Source organism: Podarcis erhardii (genome assembly GCF_964252035.2).
Source record: "Podarcis erhardii genome assembly, chromosome: 12".
Classification (NCBI taxonomy): Eukaryota; Metazoa; Chordata; class Lepidosauria; order Squamata; family Lacertidae; genus Podarcis; species Podarcis erhardii.
In genome coordinates this window covers 1,088,574-1,110,602 of record NC_138513.1, presented here as the reverse complement: position 1 = coordinate 1,110,602, position 22,029 = coordinate 1,088,574, and the positions used below count along the sequence as shown (strand labels likewise).

The window sequence follows — 22,029 nt, the reverse complement described above, 5'->3', positions numbered from 1 at the left end:
GAGGTGCAGGTCGATTCTGTCCAGGGCAGTTGTTTATCAGCTCCATCTGGTATGCGGGATGAGACCCTCCTTGCCCATGGACTGTCTCGCTAGAGTGGTACATGCTCTGGTTATCTCCCGCTTGGACTACTGCAATGCTCTCTACGTGGAGCTACCTTTGAAGGTGACTCGGAAACTACAACTAATCCAGAATGCGGCAGCTAGACTGGTGACTGGGGGCGGCTGCCGAGACCACATAACACCGGTCTTGAAAGACTTACACTGGCTCCCAGTACGTTTCCAAACACAATTCAAAGTGTTGGTGCTGACCTTTAAAGCCCTAAACGGCCTTGGTCCAGTATACCTGAAGGAGCATCTCCACCGCCACCGTTCTGCCCTGACACTGAGGTCCAGCTCTGAGAGCCTTCTGGTGGTTCCCTCACTGCGAGAAGTCAAGTTACAGGGACCCAGGCAGAGGGCCTTCTCGGTAGTGGCACCCGCCATGTGGAAAGCCCTCCCACCAGAAGTCAAAGAGAAGAACAACTACTAGACTTTTAGAAGACATCTGAAGGCAGCCCTCTTTAGGGAAGCTTTTAATGTTTAACAGACCATTGTATTTTAATACTCTGTTGGAAGCCGCCCAGAGTGGCTGGGGAAACCCCACCAGATGGGCGGGGTATAAATAATAAATTCTATTCTATTCTCTTACCTTGCAGTAGAAGTACCTGCTCACAGCCTCCTGGGACCACGGCTCGTGGTAAAACTCTGCCCTCCGCTCCTCCTCGGGATTCCCCACCACGTCGGTCATCACCTACCATGCAGAGGGTACAATGTGGCATCAGAGTAGCCCCATCAGTTCTAGGCATTCTGCCGCGTTCTGCACCAAGGGCAGTTTGCAGACAGCATGTACTGGAAGCCCCTCACAGAGTGAGCTGGAGAAGTCCATCCTGGGGCATTTGGGTTGGTCCCAACAAAGGCACTGCCATTGCCTGACTAGGACCAACATGAAAGGCGCGGATGAGATTGTGCGTGGCATGGAGAAAACTGAGGAGATTTCACCCCTCCCATATCCAAGAATCTGCTGATGTTCTCTGCTGATTCTCCAGAGAGGAGGGGGCGGTTTTTGCTCTCTACTTATTCCGCTCCAGCCTCACATCAAAGAGAGAGAGAGAGACTGAGTGTTAGAGAGAGATCGTGTGTATAGATAAGGTTGCTGCTAAGAGCAGCTGCAGACACTCAGTGCAGTTCAGCATTTTCGTTTAGACCTCATTTAGCTCTGTACATAGTTGTGTATTATAGTTGTAGACAGAATAAAGAAGATATTCTACAGAGCTGCTCTCCGAGTCGTTTATGCTCTGCTATACTCTGCTAGACTCTGCTGTGCGACGACTGTCTTCTTGTGGAAGTGAATCCGGTGCTCACAACTCTAAGCTGTGAGTCCACAGCACTTTGACCTATTCCTGTGCAGAAGGTGGTCTCTGGAAGTGCTACCCAGCTCGCCTAGCCCAGTCGGGCCTGAGGTGTGTGAGTCCAGTTGGTGGCACTGGCTCAAGGGCGATGCTTGAGTTTTCCTCCCTCTCTCCTAACGCTGGAACTTGCGGACATCCAACAAAGCCGATTGCTGGGAGGTTCAGGGCAGGGGAAAAGAAGTACTTCTTCATGCAGTGCAGACTGTGGAACTCCCTCCCACTGGATGCAGTGGTGTCCACAAATTTGGATGGCTTTTAAAGAGGGCTGGAGGAGGAGGCAGCTATTGATGGCTCCTGGCCACCATGGCTACACTCTGCTGCCAAACCTTTTAGACTCCGCACTATGCTGCCATTTCGCTGGCTAGTGAGCCATAGGTTCCAGTCCATCCTTCTGAACAGCCACTGGGAGCAAGGCCCCCGTGGGATCCTTTTGCAGTGACTTTGAGGTATTTTAACATGTAAAAACAGCCACAGACACTGTCTTCTCGTCCTCCCAATAAGACCCCATTGCCGGAGCCCCACCTGCCCCTTTGTGCACTTAGGACCCCCCCCCCAATAGACCCACCTTGAGATCCCTGCTCTGGGATCGGAGGAGATCTTGGATGTACCCTTTGGGGTCTTTGGAGAAGCTGAGCATAAAATCCCTCTGTATCTTCAGCTGGTTGATGGACTCGATTGTCTCGTGAATCTGAGCAGGGAAGGAAAATAAGAGGCTCGTTTCTCCTCGTGGGATTTGCACCCGGTCCCCAAAGGGAGCCCTTCAGTCTTCACACCAGACTGCAGGCACACCCCTGTAAAGCCATCCTGTGATTTATCTGCGATGGAAGGGGGTCAGACTAGATGACCCTTGGGTCCCTTCCACACCTACAGTTCTACAATGCCCCCAGTGGTACTGATCCCCTCAGCTGTAGCTGGCCATAGTTCCTCCAAACGGAAAGCCCCTGAGCCTCTTAACTTAAGTTCCCCTGCCACTTGCCCCAGCACCCCAGGCCCCCAGTCTGCCTCTTCTCCCCCCCCACACACCCCGCCCCGACCCCTAAGCACCTTGTTGTCCAGGGCTGTGATCTCCTGCTGGTTTGCTGTTGAGAGAAGGAAGCTGCTCATCTGCCCCTTCAAGGGGTCCTCCACTTCCACATCGATGTCGTAGCAGGCAGTCTTCTTCTGGTCATTGGGGTCCACACTAGGAGGGGAGCCGGGGGGGGGGTCAGGCCTCTGGACAAGGTGAGGCAATGTTCCCAGAAGGAGGCACCTTGTAGCCTGGTACGCAGGATGAGACCCTACCTGCCCGCAGACTGTCTCGCCAGAGTGGTGCATGCTCTAGTTATCTCCCACTTGGACTACTGCAATGCACTCTACGTGGGGCTACCTTTGGAGGTGACCCGGAAACTACAACTAATCCAGAATGCGGCAGCTAGACTGGGGACTGGGAGCAGCTGCCGAGACCACATAACATTGGTCTTGAAAGACCTACATTGGCTCCCAGTACCTTTCCATGCACAATTCAAAGTGTTGCTGCTGACCTTGAAAGCCCTAAACGGCCTTGTCCCAAAATATCTAAAGGAGCGTCTCCACCCCCATCGTTCTACCCAGACACTGAGGTCCAGCTCTGAGGGCCTTCTGGCAGTTCCCTCAATGCAGGGAGCAAAATCACAGGAAACCAGGTGGAGGGCCTTTTCGGTGGTGGCACCCGCCCTGTAGAACGCCCTCCCACCAGATGTCAAGGAAATAAACAGCTCTCTGACATCTGAAGGCAGCCCTGTTTAGGGAGGTTTTTAATGATTGATGCTTTATTGTGTTTTTAATATTCTGTTGGAAGCCGCCCAGAGTGGCTGGGGAGGCCCGGCCAGATGGGTGGGGTATAAGTAATAAATTATTATTATTATTATTATTATTATTATTATTATTATTATTATTATTACCACCTACTTTTCTGACTGGTGCAGAATGGTCTACCTTCACTGGCAGAGGTTTGGGGCCCCTCCCAGCCCTAGAGGCCTTCTGCATGCAGCTCCTTGTGGCTTTGGGGTCACAGCACTGCCGCTACTTCTCAATGAGCACAAAAAGAGCCTCCGGCCAGGATGGTCACAGGGAGTTGGCCTTCATCTGGCCCTCGGCGTCCTCTCCTTGGACCCCACACACTCATCCCCCTGCCTGCTGAATTGATATAGACCTCTTGAGCGGTAAGCAATCCATGAGCCTCATCTCTTCTTGCAGAGTCGGGACCCTTCCTCCACGTGTTGCTCGCTGAGAAGGCCCACCAGGGGCACCATGGAATCTGAGTCCTGTGCACGGCCCCTGAAGGAGTTACTGCACCCCAGGAGGAGGGGAGGCAGGGCTTCACCCCCACCCCACCCAAGCATCCCAGAAGTCCAGGCCACAAGTCACCAACTGCCGTCCCACCAGGATTGCAGGGGGTTGGACTAAATGACCCTTGGGACCCCTTCCAAGTTTATGCTTCTCCCCGCTGGAGGACAAGGTGGGGCCGCCTGACCTGATGATGTGGTTGATGACAATGGGATCCGGCGGCAGCAACAAGTTCGTCAGCCTCTGCGGGATTTCGGAAAACTTTAGCCGCGGGCAGTCAAAGATCTGAAACCATAAAAGGGGGGGGGAGTGGCTGGGTGTCAGGAGGTGGGTGGCCCTCAAAGCAAACCCTAGTCCCCCTCACCAGATGCTGCAGTGCCCCCCACCCACCCCCAATCCAAGGTAAAGGAGCTTCTCCTGCAAGGGAACCCTTCATTGGCTCCCAGTACGTTTCTGAGCACAATTCAAAGTGTTGGTGCTGACCTTGAAAGCCCTAAACGGCCTCGGTCCAGTATACCTGAAGGAGCGTCTCCACCCCCATCGTTCTACCCAGACACTGAGGTCCAGCACCGAGGGCCTTCTGGCGGTTCCCTCATTGCGAGAAGCAAAGCTACAGGGAACCAGGCAGAGGGCCTTCTCGGTAGTGGAGCCCGCCCTGTGGAACGCCCTTCCAGCAGATGTCAAAGCGATAAACAACTACCTGACATTCAGAAGACATCTGAAGGCAGCCCTGTTTAGGGAAGCTTTTAATGTTTGATGCATTACTGTATTTTAATATTTTGTTGGAAGCTGCCCAGAGTGGCTGGGGAAGCCAAGCCAGATGGGCAGGGTATAAATACATTATTATTATTATTATTATTATTATTATTATTATTATTATTATTATTATTATTATTGGCTCAGAAGAGAGAGGAGCAGAGAACAGAACAGGGGCCACCCTAGTCGGAAGGCCTGCTTCTGGCAATGGGAGATGGTGGCCCCATGCAGCCCAGCCAAGGTTGGAGGCCTGGGAAGGGGCTTCAATTCATGTCCAATGCCCCCCTCTCACCCCCCCACAAGAGCTGTTTGACCATGGGGCAGACACCCTCGGAAGGAGGTGGGTTCTCCTTCATTGGAAGCTTTTAAGCAGAGGTTGGCTGGCCATCTGTCATGGGTGCTTCAGCTGAGATTCCTGCATTGCAGGGGGTGGGCTAGAGGACCCTTGGGGATCCCTGCCAAATCTACCATTCTACAATTCACGTGCTCCAAGGAAGGTCCTGGCACTCCCTGGCTGGGGCCAGGTGAGATAGCGTCCCAAAGCAGCTTGAAGTCCATATTGTGACATCGGTTTCACAGTTTTCAACTGGCTTTATATTGCAAATCACGATGCGTTGTGCAAAAAGCACAATGTGGGAAAAACCGTGAAGCCATAGCTCCATCCTTATTTCAGACATCGTGATATATCAGTACAGGGGCACCTTGGTTCTCGAACTCAACCCGTTCTGGAAGTCCTTTTGACTTCCAAAACGTTTGCAGACCGGAATCTTTTTTTATTTTCCAATAAAGACAGCCAATCGACATGTCCACATCATAATCTAATTAAAAACAAAAAACTAAAATAAAAAAGAAAGAGCAAATTGTAATCCAAATTTTAATTATTAATTTTTCTAGGCTCCCCATAGTCTGGACCTCTGAAGCATATCTCCAAATCTTCAGTTCCGCCTCCGCTCATGGTTTTCACATTTCCACATCCCAATCTTAACGCTTTAAAGTTCTCCATCCCTGGCTCTACGATTCTCAGTCATGTCAAAAATCATATATCCTTTCGTCCGTCGAATACAGCTTTATTTGTGTATGGCAAATAGACAGTTGAAAAAATGTACACTGCAGTGTTTAGGTAAAGGTAAAGGGACCCCTGACCATTAGGTCCAGTCATGGTCGACTCTGGAGTTGTGGCGCTCATCTCGCTTTATTGGCTGAGGGAGCCGGCATACAGCTTCCGGGTCATGTGGCCAGCATGACTAAGCTGCTTCTGGCAAACCAGAGCAGCACACGGAAACGCCGTTTACCTTCCCACTGGAACGGTACCTATTTATCTACTTGCACTTTGACGTGCTTTCAAACTGCTAGGTTGGCAGGAGCAGGGACCGAGCAATGGGAGCTCACCCCGTCGTGGGGTTTCGAACCACCAACCTTCTGATCGGCAAGTCCTAGGCTCTGTGGTTTAGACCACAGCGCCACCCACGTTCCACATACTGCAGTGTTTAGCTGGTGATATATCATGAAGTTGAAAACCAGATACAGATAGGTAGCCGTGTTGGTCTGCCATGGTCTGCCATTGAAAACCAGACATTGCCCAGCCCCATTCGTGGCCCCTGGGGATAACCCAAGATGCTCTAGAAGGGCCTCCCCACTCTCCCTTGAACTCCAGAAGGACAGGAGATGCAGGAACGCTGGCAGACACCTCTTTCCCCACCCAGTCCCCCATTCATTCTTTCTCAGTCTAGGTCCCTCCTTCCAGCGCCCAGAGCCCCCCAGGCCCCCTAGGGCAGCTGCTGGGTGGCTCACAGCTTCCGCCCTGCCAGCCCCTCCTGGAGGGGGCGAGGTGAGGAGACCGGACTCACCTGCTGGAAATACTTGTCACAGTTGATGTACTCCTTGTCGTGGGAGTCCTGTAGCTTGTTGGTCTTGATGTACTGCCAGAGGGCCTGGATGATGGCCGAGCGCGTCTGCGTGTGGATCCCCAAGAGGCGGGCAAGGCGGGGGTCCAGCTTGAACTGGGGGGGCTGCAGGAGAAAGAGGGGCCAGGAAGTGAGAAGCTGGCTTGGGGGTTTGCCTCGAAGCTGGCCTGTCCGCTCCCTCAAGCCCACCGCCGACCCTGGGGTGCTGGACTCTGGTCTCGTGTGCCCAGAAACGCCCCCCTCCACTGCCACTGACCTGGTAGTCCAGCATGAGCAGGAGCGTGCAGCGGACACTGACGTCCCCCGGCCTCTTCACCTGGAAGCCGTCCGTCTCCTGGGTGGTGGGGGTCCTGTGCCACTGAGGAGGAGAAGCAACGCGCAGGTCAGGGCCAAGGCCAGGGGCAGGATGGTGCTCTCAGCAAGGCTCACCCATGCAAAAAGACATTGTGGACACCTCCAGACGGATGCAACATGGTAGACGTTTAGGAAAGTGTGTGTGGCACGAGGAAAAGTGGACAGAGAGAGAAGTTCTCCTCCCTCCCTCGTAACTGGAACTCGTGGTCGTCCAGTGAAGGTGAAGGTTGGACCATTCAGGACAGATCAAAGGAAGGACGTATTCACGAGGCACAGAGTTAAACTGTGGAACTCCCTGGTAAAAATTTAAATTGGTTGTATTTTGCATGAAAATTTACTCTAGCAATTGCATTTCTCCCAGGTTTCCATTATTTGTGAACATCTACCTGATCTGCTATGAAGGGTAGTCTACCAAAGAGTTCATCACTTGTTTGCAAAGTCATCCAGAACACCTGTAAGATAGTGTTGTGACTTGCCAGTTAAAGTATCTCTGCACGAGGATTCTGTCAGTTTGACCATGCTGAATAAAAGCAAGCAAAAAAACCCAACAACAAACAACTGTGGAACTCCCTGCCACAAGAATCCCAGCTGCTGGGAATCCCTGGAGGGGAGAGGGCTGCTCTTGTGCTCGGGTGTCCCATAATGGGGGTCTGGTTGGCTGCTATGAGGACAGAATGCGAGGCTGGACAGGTCCCCATTGGCCTGATCCTGCAAGCTCTTTTTAGGGCACGGCGTTCTTACGATGTGTCTAAACTGGGCAAATGGGCAGAAAAGGGGCAAATGCAATTCAATGCCAACAAGGGCAAAGTGATCTGTGTCTGGGCAAAAAACAAAAATCTCATTTTCACGCATATACGGTCCTGGGGTCTGAACTGGCAGGGACTGACCAGGAAACAGACCTTGGTTCTTAGTGGATAGCTTGACGGAGATTTCGACCCAGTGTGCAGCAGCTGTGGAAAAAGGTGAATCCCATGCTGGGCGTCATTAGGAAAGGGATGGAAATACACCGCCAATATCATAACGCCATTATGCAAATCTCTGGTGGGTCCACATGCAGTGCTGGTCCCCTCGCCTCAAAAAGGGTGCCCTACAGCCAGAAAAGATTTGGAAAAGGGCGACCGAGATGCGTGAGGGGATGGGGGCAGCTCTCCCAGGAGGAAGAGTTGCAACATTTGGGGCTTCCTAGCTTAGAGGAGATGGAAGGAAGCCGTGGCGTGGAAGAGATGTCTGGAATTATGCACAGCCTGGAGAAACGGAGGAGAGAGGAAAGGTTTTCTCCCTCTTCCATGAGACTGGAACTTGTGGGTGTTGGACGACCAAGATGGATGTTGGGAGATTCAGGAAAGGGCTTCTTCAAGCGGCGAAGAGTTAAACTGTGGAACTCACTCCCACAAGAGATGGCGAATATGGCAGCCACCAACGTGGAGGGCATTAAGGGGGGCCAATCCATGGAGGAGGAGGCTGCCAAGGGCTCCTAGTTATGAGAGATGCCTCCAGAGTCAGAGGCAAACATGACTCTGAACGGCAGTGGCTGGGAATCCTGAGCTTCCCCTTGGAGCGTCTGGTCGGCCACTGGGAGGCCAGGACACTGGACTGGGTGGGATCCTTTGGCCCGGTCCAGCTGGCTCTCCTGCTGCTCTTCTGTGCATACTAAGAGGGCTTGAGAAGGTACCATCCCTGTCTGAATGGCCACAGGCAGCATCACTGGTGGGACTGGAGGGACCACCTGGGAGATGGGATGCAGCAATGGGATGCAGAGACGGGGAGGTGCTCCCTCTGCCTTGCCCAGGCAGGGCCTGCTTCCTACTTGGGACCGAGGGCACCACTCACCTCCACCAGGTGATTGTCTGGTCCATACAGGTCCTTGTCCAGTTCGATGACCAAACTCTTGAAGAAAGAGGAAAACTTCCTTTTCTGCTTGCTGAGCTGTAGAATCGGGAGGGAGAGATGTCAGAGCACGAGGAACGAGGAGCTGACAGGGTCTCAACTCTAGGCCAACAAGAATCACACAACTGCAGAGTTGGGAGGGACCCTGAGGGTCATCCAGTCCACCCCCTGCAAGAGCAAGGGGTGAGGCCCCGGAGAGGAAAGAGGTGGCTCCCAGTCCCACAGAGAGGGTTGGGAACAACATCCAGGCCCCACTGAGCTCTGAGGCCAGCACCAGATGCTATTGGGGGACTCCTTCTCCCCCATATCATGTCTGCCCCCTTTGGCATGGGACATTTCCCCAGATATTTTCCTTTTCTCGGACCCCCTCCTCCCCCTTCTTCTGGCCCTGCCTCCCTCATCCTTCAAGCAAGCTCCACACATGCACTGCTGCAAGGGATCGTGGCCTTGCTTGGCCCAGGACCCTGGCCCCTCCCCTTCTCCCCCCCCCCCCACATTGAGGTTTTTTCACTCCAGGAGTGAACCAGGAGGCCTCTGTGCCAACTGCCTTGGCTCTCCCAGGGGAACTGAGGCCCTGGTTTCCCTCATCCTCTGCCCCTCAGCTGCTTTCCCCAAAAGCTGCCCCACCTGGCCAGGTGGCTCGCCCGACTTCTCCCCCAGCCCCACAGAGAGATGTGAAAGCAGGTAAGTCCACCTGCCCAGAGCTTACATCGTCCAGCAGTTTGCCTTCCACCCGCAGCTCCCAGGAGGCGATGCTGCCGTCTGAGTCGTCTGCGTCCGACTTGGCCGGGTTGAAGGTGTTGGAGATGTAAAGGCGCAGCTTCCGCTTTTGCTGTTGGAGGGAGGAGAGTCTGAGCTGGGGGGAGGCAAGGAAGGAGGGAGGCTCCTGCTCAATGGGGCACCTCAGGAGGAGTGGAGCCAGGCGCCTGCTCCCCGCCCCTTCCTGCTGGGAGCGAGCCAGCAGTAAATCACACTGAGCAAGTTGGAGTTAACTCTTTATTAGCAATACCAGGATCTGCACAGGAGCGCCAGGGCTCAGGAGCACAGCAGCTCAGCTCTGGCAAGTCTTGCTCCCATGAAGCAGCTGCCAAGTCCCCAGCTCCCTACAGCCGTCTAAGACCCCCTCCTCTCCGGGGGTTTCCCCAAGCAACTGGAGACTGTTGCATGAAGCCAACCTCTCCTTCGCCCTCTTCACTCCTCTCCTGGTTCTAAGAGACAGACTGGAAGGAGAGTTTGTCGTAGCAGGAGGGGGAGATACCCACGCCTCTTTGTGGGATGTAACGTCACTGAAGCAGTCAGACACACAGGGGAATGTTGCTCCAGCCAGGAGGACTTCCTGTCACACCTGGTCTGGAGCATCCTCCCCCTGCATGTGACCAGGTAGATGGATGTGACCCTGGCAGGCACTACAAAAGCGTTAGTCATGCAGCCATCTCTCTTGATCCCTTCTCTCCATTTTGCCTTTGGCTGTCTGCTGGCTCTCAGCCAGCAGCACATGGGCTCATCCCTCACAGAGGATGAACCCACACTTTTCTCTGTAACTGTAACTACGAGCCAAAGCCTGCCTTCAGGACCGTACTGTGAACTGAATGTAAGTAAACCTTATCATTACTTTCAAAAGAAGACTGTTGTGTCATTTTTGTTTTTAAGAGGGAGCTAAAGGGGATTTACCAGGAACAATCCAATCTGGACAAGCCTGACTGGATTACTTAACTCAAACGGTTCTAATGAATCCATCAACCAGCAGCAAGGAAATGTGCTCTGCTACTATCTCACTAGTGTGAGTGAGGAAGGATAACATTTAATCAATATATCCTCTCCTACTATCCTCAGCGTTCTCACACTCTTCACTAGCCACCCTCCTCTCCTGCCTCAGCTTCTGCCTCTGAGTCTGAACTCTCTGCTACAGATTCTCCCTCCTCACTAAACCCTGTTTCCTCTTCAGCTTCCGCCGCCTCCTCTTCCCAATCTTCTCCATCTGACCATTCATTGTCGCCCCACCACCACTCCCTTTGCTCTGAGCCTTCTTCCCTGGAGGGTTCCCCAGCTGGTTCCCACCCCCCCACACTCATTCCTCTGCGTCCAGCCAGTCCACGACATCAGAGGGGACTGCACTGGGCTCTTCTCCAGCATCAGGGAGGCCCATCTGCTCCTACCTTCATGGGCCTCTTCAGGGCCTCCTGGATGTCCACTCGCTTCCGCATAATGGTCTGGTCCAGCTTCCGCTCGAACGCCAGCAGGTCCATGTAGGCCTGAGACTCTGGCACCAGCTCTCGGATCTGGGAAGAGAGCAGAGCGTCGTAGAGAGGGACCCCCTTGGCTTGCAGGAGGACTCTGATTCAACCCCTCTCCTCTCAGGGGGAATGTCAGGGAACAGGCCTGGGCAAGGACCCTGGAGGGCTGCTGCAAGTCAGAGCTGGGTTAGGTGGAGCCCTGGCCAGGCTCAGGAGGAAGCAGCTTCCTTCGTGCAGAGGAAGAGTTTTCCTTCCAGAGGGTGAAGCAGAGCCAGAAGCAAGGAGGTGGGAGATGCCCCCCCAATGCAGAGGGGGGCATTTATGCATAGGTTTATTTGCTTTCTTGGTTGCTTAATACAAAAGAAAAAAAGCCTCTAAGTGACCTGCAAAGTATTAACACCGCAAGGCTTTGTCAAGGGATTCTGGAGGAAGCATGGAGAAACTTAATGATATTTGGAATGTGTTTATTGAAACCACAGCAACAAATATTGGAGGGAAACAATAAGATTATCCATTTACATAAATACTATAGAGTTCTGTAACCTTGATTGTTTTGTTGTTGTTGTTGTTTTCCTCTGCCTTAAAAAAATTTTTTTTTAATGTAACCTTTTTCTTTTCCCCTTTTCTTATTTATTTTAACTCACTGGAATACTTTCACTAAAATATAAATATTTTTCAAAGGGGGGAAAGGAAGCACTTTCACCACTTAACACGCATGAATCCTCGCGGGAGGGAGGGGAAAGGTGAAGCTTCCCTTTAACCTGACACACGCAGAACACGGGGAAAGCAGTGCTCAGGTGAGCAAAAGGCCTCCCACCTGGGAGACAGGCAGGTAGACAGACACCCACCTGCTCACAGCAGAGAAGCCAAAGGCCTGCCTAACCAGTGGGCTCCTAGCACCATTCAATTGGAAGGGACCCCAGGGGTCATCCATCCTGACCCCCCGCAAGGGAGTTCTTGCTGTGCTGGCCCCAGGTCACCCACAACAAGGAGCCAGCAGACTTTCCTTCAGATGGGGAGGAGAGCCCGCCAGGGTCCAATGAGGAATCAAAACGGGAAAGAAAGAAACTCACCCTCTGTGGGAGAATCTTGTCGGCCATCTTCCTCCTCTTGGCACTGCAGGTTTGTTGAAGGGGAGGGAAGACACACATTACCAAGGCAACTAGCCCAGGTCACCAGGTCACCAGCTAAATTATCCTCTGCTGGAGGGTCTCCCCACCCACCCCGAGTCTCAGGAGGCTGGCTCTGCTTCCCAGGCCCACCCCCTCGGCCAGGAGGGTCCTTGTGGCGGAAGCCAGGGCCTTTTCCCACCCCAGGTTGCCCTGACTGAAGAGAGGGCACAGGGCCGCTTGTCTGCCAAGGGTGGCACAGACACAGCCTAGCAAGGGCCTCAGTTGCTGACCTGCCACACGAGGGGCTGCAAAGGGGCACCCATCCACACCTCTCCCAATCAGGGCCTTTGCTGCCCCCGGAAGCATGCGGCTTGGCTCACTTGCCTCAATCCCCACCCTCGAGTTGCAGTTGAACCCTGGCATTGCCGGAGGTTGGACTAGATGACCCAGGGGGTCCCTTCCTGAATCTGCCAGCACAATCCTAGCAGAGGCCTCACAACTGGCAGCATCGTGGAGTCAGAGAATGGCAGCGTCATCCTAGTTCAATACCCGGCAATGCAGAAATCGCAGCAAGAGCTTCCCTGGCAGAGAGCAGCGGCCATGCCCAACCCCCCCCCCTCAGCCCCGTCCCCTAAATAAAAACATCATGGCAGCAAAACCCAGGAGGGGAGGGGCCACTGAGGTCTCCTATGGGGGCCACCCCACGGGCAGCTGGTACTGAGGAACGGTCTCCTCAGCAGCACCCTCCCAGACCTCCGGAAATCCAGAGCAGTGGATTGGGACCAAGAAGGTGAGGGTGGCATGGGGGCGGCTCAGGAGTAGTCAGGGAGCTCCTTCCAGGAAGAAGGTGGGCTTTGCAGGGCTGTCCATCTGCACATGCAAAGAGCCTGGGCAGAAACCCGCAAAATGCAAAACATGAGAGACCTCCACATGCAGATCTCCCTCTTTCCATTTGCCTCCCATAAAATGGAAGGGGAGGACTCTTATTTTATTATTTATTTCATAGACTTAATTTTCCCCTACCTAAAATTTATTCACCGCTTGACTGAAAAGAAAAAAACCTCAAAGTGGTTTATAAAAGGAAAATATGAACTTATCAATACTTTCCCCCCTTTATTATATTCTTTATGATAAATTTAAAGAATAATAATGATGAAAAGGGCTGGTGCTGTGCTGTTTTCTATTGTAACTTATCTGTATGACTTTAATGGATTGTATAGTTTTAAATCTACTAATGTTTAATTGTTATTAATGATATTTCCCCTATGGTTTGAGCTGCTCTTATTTTTATTTTAAGCTGCCTGGAGTTCCTGTCAAGGAAAAGGACAGGGATAAATTAGATATATGCAATTAGATAAATATTGAATTGTAATAAATTAATAATAATAATAATAATAATAATAATAATAATAATAATAATGGAGCACTGGGACTTTAACCCAGGCTTTAGTGTGAGGCATCGTGGAGGTCAAGAGGCAGCATCAGGAATGCTGTGCCACAAATGTATATATTTGTATATTTTGCACAAGGGTGTCACCAGAAATGGCTTAACACTTTGTGTTTATGCACTTAGGTTGTTGGGGCTGGGTGTTTTTTTTTTTTTTTTTTTTTTTTTTTGAAATATTGACTTTATTGCGCTCTTGCCAAATCGCTGCTTTTTGCCATTATTTGAATTCACTGCCATGCTCTGCGTTTTGCATATTTGTATTTCCAACGCTCTGCCTTCAGTGGTTCAGGATGCATGCTGTGAGCCACTTTGGGCACGGCTTGTTATGGAAAAGGGGCAGGTAAGTAAACTCACTCCATCCCTCCATAAATACGGGTGTGTTTGCTTAACACCTTGCAGTTCGCAAGAAGTTCGGAGACCCTTGGAGAGTCTTCCAGTGTTGGGCTGCAGGCTGCCTCACCCTCTCTCTTCCCCTAAAGCCAACTCCTCTCCCAAGTGGGGTCCAACTCACTCACTCTCCCCACCCATTGCCAGGGTCAGGCAAGTGGCCAGGCCTTTGCTGGGGGGGGGGGGGCTTCTGCCTTCAGAGCAGGGCTGCTCAGCCGCAGGCTGTCTGCAGCTCCACAGGCACAGAGGCCAAGAGGAGGAGACCCCCTTGAGTCTCCCTTGAGGAGGTGGCCCCCAAGAGACAGAAGGAAAAGCTGCAGGTGGCCCCTTAGACCCCAAGCCTCAGACCCCTAACTCCTATCCTGACAAGTAAATCAAAATTAATATTTGTATATTAATTTAAATCTTATTGTGCTTTATGTCGGAAACAGTTCAGTTTGGTTGTGTACTTTACTGTTTATGCCTACTTTAGCAATCAGGCAAACCCTTCCCTGTCGTGAGCCGCCTTGAGCGTGGTTTTAGCTCTGGAAAGGCGGCATACAGATGAAATCACAGCGGGGGTGACGATGCTCCGCCAGCTTCTCTGAGCGCCAAGGGCTCTGCGGAGGCGGGAGGCGGCCGGACATATCCCCCCTACCGACCACCAGGGGGCCGCCCCCCCCCCTGCGCAGAGCTGGGAGAGGACAGCTGCGCAACGCGAGTCGGATCCTGAAAGGGCGCCGGGAAGGATAGAGGAGCTGCCACGGAGAGGGAGGCTGCGTCCTCCAGGTTGCTGAGCGGAAGCCAGCGGGTTCCGGGTCTACACACGCGCGCCTGGGGCGGAGGGCTGCCGGATCCTGCACGGCAGGGAAGGGGAAAGGGGCTCCACTCACCTCCTGGGCCGGTTCTGCGTGGCGGCCCCCGCCTGCTGCTGCTGCTGCTGCGCTTGTTGCTGCGCCGCCTGTTGCTGCTGCGCCTGCTGGGGCGCTGCCCGCTTGCGCGTGGGCTCCATCACGGCCTGGGGCATCCCGGGGCGCACGGAAGGGCTCCCGACGTAGGGGGGGCCTGGGGGACCCATTGGAGCCCCCTGGTGGGGCATGCGAGCGCCTGATGGCATCCCAGGACGCTGGAGGGAGGGAAAGAAGGGAAAGGCACAAATGAACGCTTGCTCCAGGAGGTGGCAGCACACGGATCGGAGCCCGCGCAGGTCCTCTCCCCTGGCGGAGGGGGGGCGGGGGGAGAGACAGGTATCCAGGCTCAGGGCAGCAAGGGGGGAGGCCCAACTTTCCTGGGTCAAAAGGACATAAGGTCAACTCCTGCTACAGCTGGAGGCAGGATGCGTCTGCAAGCCGGTTGCAGGAGGCCAGAGAGGTTGCGCTGGGGTCCCTAAAGCCTATCCAGTTGGACCCTGAGAGAACAGGATGCGGGACTACAAGGGCCACCTGCTTGGTCCCTGGCTCTTCCCATGTCCTTATCTAGGTGCCCCAAACAGGCCCTGAGCCCCACAGCCTCTTCAACTGGTACCCAGGAGCAACCTTGTCTCTGATCCTGGGGGTAAGCCTTGGCGACTCATAGCCAATGACAGCCCTCTCCTCCTCCATGAATTTAATCCTCTTTCAAAGCAATGGCTGGCTCCTGAGGCAGTGAGTTCCACAGTTTCACCCTGTGCTGTGCAAAGGACTTTCTTTTATCCATCCGGAATCTTTCAACATTCAGCTTCACAAGTTTGAGTGTTAGGAGAGGGAACTTCCCTGTCTCCACTGTCTCCATGCCAGGCACAATTTTATAAACTTCTATCATGTCATTTCTTGTTTGCCTTTTCCCTAAACTAAAGAAAAAGAAAAGCAAGCCCAAATGTGACAACCTTCCCCTTTGGTCATTCTGGCTGCCCTTTTCTGAACACTTTCCCAACCCCATAATATCCTTTTTAAGGTGAGGCAACCAGAACTATTCACATTATTCCAAATGTGGCTTCGCCATAGATTTCTATAATGACCTCATGGTATTGACATTTTATTTTCAGTTCCTTTCCTACCGATTCCTAGCATGGAATTTGCCTTCTCCCGCAGCTGCCACATGCTGGGCTGACCGCTTCATCAAGCTCTCTTCAGTGACCTCAAGGCCTCATTACTGGTCATTCACAGTGTCCAGGGCAGCTGTCTACCAGCTCCAACTGGTACGCAGGATGAGACCCTCCCTGCCTGCAGACTGTCTCGCCAGAGTGGTGCATGCTCTGGTTGTCTCCGATTTAGACTACTGCAATGCGCTCTATGTGGGGCTACCTTTGAAGGTGACCTGGAAACTACAACTAATCCAGAATGCGGCAGCCAGACTGGGGACTGGGAGCAGCTGCCGAGACCACATAACACTGGTCTTGAAAGACCTACATTGGCTTCCAGTACGTTTCCAAGCACAATTCAAAGGGTTGGTGCTGACCTGTAAAGCCCTAAATGGCCTCGGTCCAGTATACCTGAAGGAGCGTCTCCCCCCCATCATTCTGCCCGGACGCTGAGGTCCAGCGCCGAGGGCCTTCTGGCGGTTCCCTCCTTGAGAGAAGCCAAGTTACAGGGAACCAGGCAGAGGGCCTTCTTGGTGGCAGCACCCGCCCTGTTGAACGCCCTCCCATCAGATGGCAAGGAATAAACAACTATCTGGCTTTTAGAAGACATCTGAAGGCAGCCCTGTTCAGGGAAGTTATTAATGTTTGATGTTTTAGTATGTTCTGATATATGCTGTGAGTCGCTCAGAGTGATTGGGGAAGCCCAGCAAGAAGGGTGGGGTATAAATAATAAAATTTAATAATAAAATTTAGGACATGGGGATGTAGTAGCAACCCTTGTTGTTCTGACTGTTGAAGAGGTCGGTGGCCCCATGGCTGACCCACAGAGTGTGGGTAAGCCTGCAGTTTAAGAGCTGCCCCAGCGGATTTAGACCAAGGAAGTCTTCACAGGAGCAAGACCCTGTCAGCGCATAACTCCTCTGCTCAGAGACCTGCACAGGTCACCCATTTGCTTCCAGGCCAAGTTCTGGGCGCTGCTATTAGGATATTGTAACCAGGGATATCTTTCAGCCAGAACTTGCCGGAACTCAGATCCAGCATCTCTCAGGTGGGCGCCATTGCCATGATAAGAGAATGGGGGAGGCCTTCTTGGTGAGTTCTGGCACCTCTTTTTTTATAGACAAATAGCACTGTTTGTAACCCACCCTGGGACCTCAAGGTAAAAGGCAGATAACAAATAAAGACTAAAAATATTTGAAGCCCTAAAGAGCTTGGGACCAGTTTACTTCTGCGACTGCCTTGCCTTTATATGTCTAATGAACTGCTTTGGTCTGTGGAACTGATGCTGTAGCTAGTGCCACATAATGCTCATTCCAATCCTTTAGTGTGGCCACACTTGCACTACGGAACTCCCTGCCACTTGGTGTCAGGCAGGTGCACCTTCACTGCACTCTTCTTGGCACCTGTTTAAAAAATTTTGTTTAGGCACCCCTACGCAGACATGGAGAAATTACATGTGCTTTTTCTTTCTTTTAAACTGTAGATTTCAATCACCCTTTGAACACTTTTAATACCTGTTTGTATCGATAATCTTTAATGCTGGCCTCCTTTCTCCTTTCCACCTCCAGGCCCCTGAAGCCTTTTGCACCCAATTTCTCCAAAGCCATCTTCCCCCACCCCAAACTGCAAAGGAGACTAAAGAGAAGCACGACCCCTCCTGGCCGCGCAGCGCCACTTGCCCACCAGAACCGGCCTCTGTGGCTTGACCATCCTGGCCTCCACCCCCTTGCCCTGTCAGCCTTCAGACTACAAGCCCCTTGGGGCAGGGACCTGTCTCTTCTCCTTAGTTGCTGCGTCAGGCACCGTGTTCATGGGCGGCACCATAAGGATATAAGCCTCATCCTCGCCCCCCTCCAACATACGGAGGGAGCCCGGGGTGGGAGCTGCAAGGCAGACAGGAGGTCCTTTCATCCAAGGGCACCTGTTGCGGCCACAAGCCCAGCACCACGGGGGGGGGGGAGATGAGGCCCCCCCAGCCAGCCAAACATCTCCACCCCCAGCAGCAACTGACCCTGCAAGCATGCCTCGCATTCAGGGCCACCTGCTGCTGTCTCTCTGGCCCCCAGGCCTCCGCCTACCCCTGGGGACTCAGCTGCTGCCCGTCAGTCAGACCAAGAGGCCGGCCGGCCAGTGAAGTATGGAAATCAAATCATGGCACATTTCCCACCCAGCTCCTCGCCTTTAAGGAAGACCTTCCTGCATCCCTTGGGGGGGGGGAACCCTTTCAGTTTGTTTAAGGTTTTCTCTATTTGGCCCCAGAACCTCTGCACAAAGATGATGGGAGCAGACGCACAGGGGCTCTCCTGACTGCAAGGGAATGAATTGTTTTGAGACAGTTTTGGTTCCCAAAAAAATGAGAGGAAGCAGAAAGGATTTCTGTGGGGTGGGGGAGGCCAAGTCTAAAGGCCAGCGTGTGCTGAATGGAGCTATCCCCCCCCCCCCCCGGTTTTCCAAAACCTGCACAAGAGGCGGATCAGATACTCGTGAAATCACAAAGCCGGAAGAGGCTGTGGAGATCATCTAATCCCTGCCCCACAAAAGAGGCTGCAATGCAGGAGGCAGCTGCCCCAGGCCTGACACCTGACCCGTCCTTGAGCCTCTGCTTAAATATCTCCAGCCCCAAACAGACCTAGCAGATGCCTGCCTTGTCCTGCTACTACGGCCTGTCATTTTGGGAGTGACACTTAAAAAAAATCTTCCATGAGGGGACTTTAAAATATGTTTCTGGGTGTGAGGAACTAAAATCTGCTATTACGGCATATTTATGATTTAACATTATTTAGTTTGGTAGTCTATGTTTGATGAAGAAGCACCACTTGGTAGTCTATGTTTGATGAAGAAGCACATCAAACTGCTTTCAGAAAGCCCAAGAATTTTAATTTTACCTTCTGAAAATGTCAAGTAATGCTAAATATTAATATATACTGTAACTGCAAGTACTTGGCAACCATTTTTATGATTTCTACGCAATGTTACACACATTTCACTTACCAGGCAAAACTAAGTTGTATTAATTTAATCACACTATATTTTGATTTCCCAAATCATGTTACAACTTTTTAGCATCCCTTAGTTTTGGAATTTGAAAGTTGGAAAATCCAAAACACCCGACTGCCCTGCCTTTTGTTCTAGTCCTGCCCTCAGGAGTAACAGGCAGCCTGCCTGCGCCATCTTCTGTGTGACTGCCAGCCCTTCCGGTACTGGAAATGCACCTCTGTGTCTCCCTTTAAGCTTCTGATCACCACCCTGAACAGGAGGAGAGCCCTGTGGCTGGATCAGGCCAAAGGCCCATCTAACCCAGCCCCCTGAAACTACAGCAATTGTGGGGAGGGGGAGAGGAAAAGGTGGCTATGCGCTGAGCCTCCCCTTCCTGGGAAGAGGGCAAAGTTCTTTCATTTACTTTAAATCTACACATAAGGGCCAAGAGGCAGCCATGAAGGGCTAGACCAGGTGGGACCCAGCTGGGCTTGGAACAGTGTCTGCCCTAGTCCCTGTAACAGAGGCTCTCCAGGCCAGAGGAGAACTTCCTTCTCTGGTAAAGGCAGGAACTGGGTTTCCAGGGACGTCTCCATGGAAGTCCACAAGCAAGACCTGAACTGCTGCTGCAGCTCCTTCTACCGTCCATCACAGGACTTGGTCTGCAGAGCTTCCACCATTCCAGTTGCTCTCCTTGACAGACACTAACTGATCAATTCCTTCCTCAGAACTGGACACAGCCTTCCAGAAGTGACTCAGCCAGGACAGAGCCCTGAGCTCCCATCAGTTGCCCTCACTTGTGTCTTGCGTTGTGTGTGTGCGCGTGTGCGCGCACACACACTCCTTCATGATCTGTTTTGAACCCAGCTCATTAGCGATGAATTCTGAGCACCACCCTTTTGACTTCCTCGGACAGTTTCTGTCTGTTGTGCTTCTGAAACACCCGCTGAGCTCCAGGGTCAGGAGCAGTAAGGCTGAAAGGCTGCCTTGCTGAGCCAGGCTCGGGTCCACTGAGCCCCGCGTGAGATTCCCAGCCAGGACCAGGAAGATACAACCACAATCAGGGCAGGAAACCCTTCAAGGCTCCTTCTTCCCTTCTCCACCACCACCAACCCTCTCCCTGCCCCATTTTGCCATGAGGAAGAGCCCTCGCCTCTTTCGCCTGCCCTTCCCCACTCACAAACATTGCAGTCCTCCCTCTTTCTTCCCCTTCCCCTTCAGTGTTTTGGAGTTGGGGCAACCAGAAACCCCACCTGCATTTCAGGTATTCCAAGTGAGCCAGGTGCCCTAATCTAAGAAATTCAGCCATGGGGTTGAGAGGAGGGAATGAAGGACTGGGGGGGGGGCAGGGCAGCCATTGTTACCTTTGCCCCAGGGAAGAGAGATAACCTGTCACATTAACAGCACATGTCATTTCCATCTCGGTGATCATTTTTATGAAGAACCTCAGGAAGCAGCTGGGTGCCTGAGCACTTTTTGTTGTCGTCTGCAGCTGCCCAGAAGGGAGGCTGAGATGCCTCAGTCAGCCAGGAGGTCAACTGTTCTTGCCTTGGAGGGGGGGAAATCTCTTGCCCAAGTACTATCAGAAACTTTGCACCCTGTTGTGCCAGTTGGGCAGGACTCTCCACACCACCTCCTCATAGAATCAAAGAACTGTAGACTTGGGAGGGACCCCCGAAGGTCATCTAGTTCAACCCCCTAAAATGCAGGAATCACAACTAAGGCATCCACGTCAGATGGACATCCAGCCTCAGCTTAAAGGTAAAGGGACCCCTGACCATTAGGTCCAGTCGTGGCCGACTCTGGGGTTGCGGCGCTCTTCTCGCTTTACTGGCCGAGGGGGCCGGCGTACAGCTTCCGGGTCATGTGGCCAGCAGGACAAAGCCGCTTCTGGCGAACCAGAGCAGCGCACAGAAACGCCGTTTACCTTCCCTCCAGAGCGGTACCTATTTATCTACTTGCACTTTGACGTGCTTTTGAACTGCTAGGTTGGCAGGAGCAGGGACTGAGCAACGGGAGCTCACCCTGTCACAGGGATTCGAACTGCCAACCTTCTGATCGACAAGTCCTCGGCTCTGTGGTTTAACCCACAGCGCCACCCGCGTCCCTTAGAGACCCTCAGCTTAGAGACCTCCAAAGAAGGAAAGCCCACCACCTTCAGAGGGGTGTCGTCCCCCCACCGGGAATCCCCTAGAAGCACGAGGGCTTGTGAGACCAACACTGACCCACCTGCCTGATGCTCCAGGGAACCTGCAGAAGAGACCTCAGGACAGGAGAGCAGCCCCCTTGAACCCACAGCAGGGGAAAGGCTACAGAGAGGCTCCCTGAGGCCTCCATGGGAAGATGCCTGGGGTGGAGACAGCAAGGCTTGCCGCCCTCTCTCACCCTCAACACTCGAACCCAGCAGCGTCACCCAACGAAGCCAAACTGTGCTGGGAGACTCAGCACAGACAGAAAGAAGGGTGTCTTCACTCTCAGCAGTGCTGGGTTCAGCTGAGGCACAAGTGTTTGGGGCAGGGAGATTTCAGGCTTGTCAGACCCACTTGGGGTTTCTAGTTTTTTTGTTTTGTTTTTTTGCTAGAACCCCAAAGCCAAGATAGCAAAGCAAAGATAGAATTAAAGGACAGGGTGCCTCTGAGCATGTTCTAGGAATTTGCTTTCAGCGCCAGAACTGAACTGAGTTCACAGTCCTTCCACACAAAAGCCCACTTCTGCCTGGCTTCCTTCATTTTGGCAACATAAAAGGGAGGGGGGGTTGTTGTTTGAAATACAGGATATTGGCTTATAACGGAGTCAGAACACTGGTCCATCTATTGCTCAGCACTGACAGGATTTCAGGCAAGTGGGTCTCCCCAACCCTACCTAGAGCTGTTGCTAGGGTTGAACCAGAAATATTCTGCAGACAAAGCGAGTGCTCTTAGAATCATAGAAGTATCCCAGGCCCTCGTGTTGGAAGGGACCCCAGGGGTCATCTAGTTCAACCCCCTGCAATGCAGGAATCCTTTGTCCAACCTGGGACTTGAACCCACAGCCCTGAGATTAAGAGTCTCATGCTCTACTGCCTGAGCTATCACAGTGAGCTACGGCCCTTGACACCCGACTGCTGCTACTGGGAGTCAGAAACACGGGCCAATCGACTATAACTCACCCATAATTCTGCAAGGAGGCTTCTATCTACCCCC

The 22,029-nt window shown here is 52.7% G+C and overlaps 1 protein-coding gene across 4 annotated transcripts in view; it reads right to left on the bottom strand.

The window, feature by feature from the left end:
• The window catches only part of SMARCD3 (SWI/SNF related BAF chromatin remodeling complex subunit D3), a 36,706-nt gene that overhangs the window by 2,842 nt on the left and 11,835 nt on the right, over positions 1-22,029 (bottom strand). For 2 of the 4 annotated variants that reach the window (XM_081834366.1, XM_081834368.1), the window contains exons 2-13: positions 14,706-14,938; positions 11,961-12,003; positions 10,810-10,932; positions 9,363-9,485; positions 8,597-8,692; positions 7,666-7,716; positions 6,669-6,770; positions 6,356-6,517; positions 3,940-4,037; positions 2,493-2,628; positions 2,014-2,136; positions 689-790 (exon numbers count right to left, since the gene is read on the bottom strand). In XM_081834366.1, the coding sequence (XP_081690492.1) occupies positions 689-790; positions 2,014-2,136; positions 2,493-2,628; positions 3,940-4,037; positions 6,356-6,517; positions 6,669-6,770; positions 7,666-7,716; positions 8,597-8,692; positions 9,363-9,485; positions 10,810-10,932; positions 11,961-12,003; positions 14,706-14,938 (1,392 nt within the window). The remainder of the gene's footprint in view (positions 1-688; positions 791-2,013; positions 2,137-2,492; positions 2,629-3,939; positions 4,038-6,355; positions 6,518-6,668; positions 6,771-7,665; positions 7,717-8,596; positions 8,693-9,362; positions 9,486-10,809; positions 10,933-11,960; positions 12,004-14,705; positions 14,939-22,029) is intronic. The other 2 variants (XM_081834367.1, XM_081834369.1) reach the window with 1 other exon arrangement.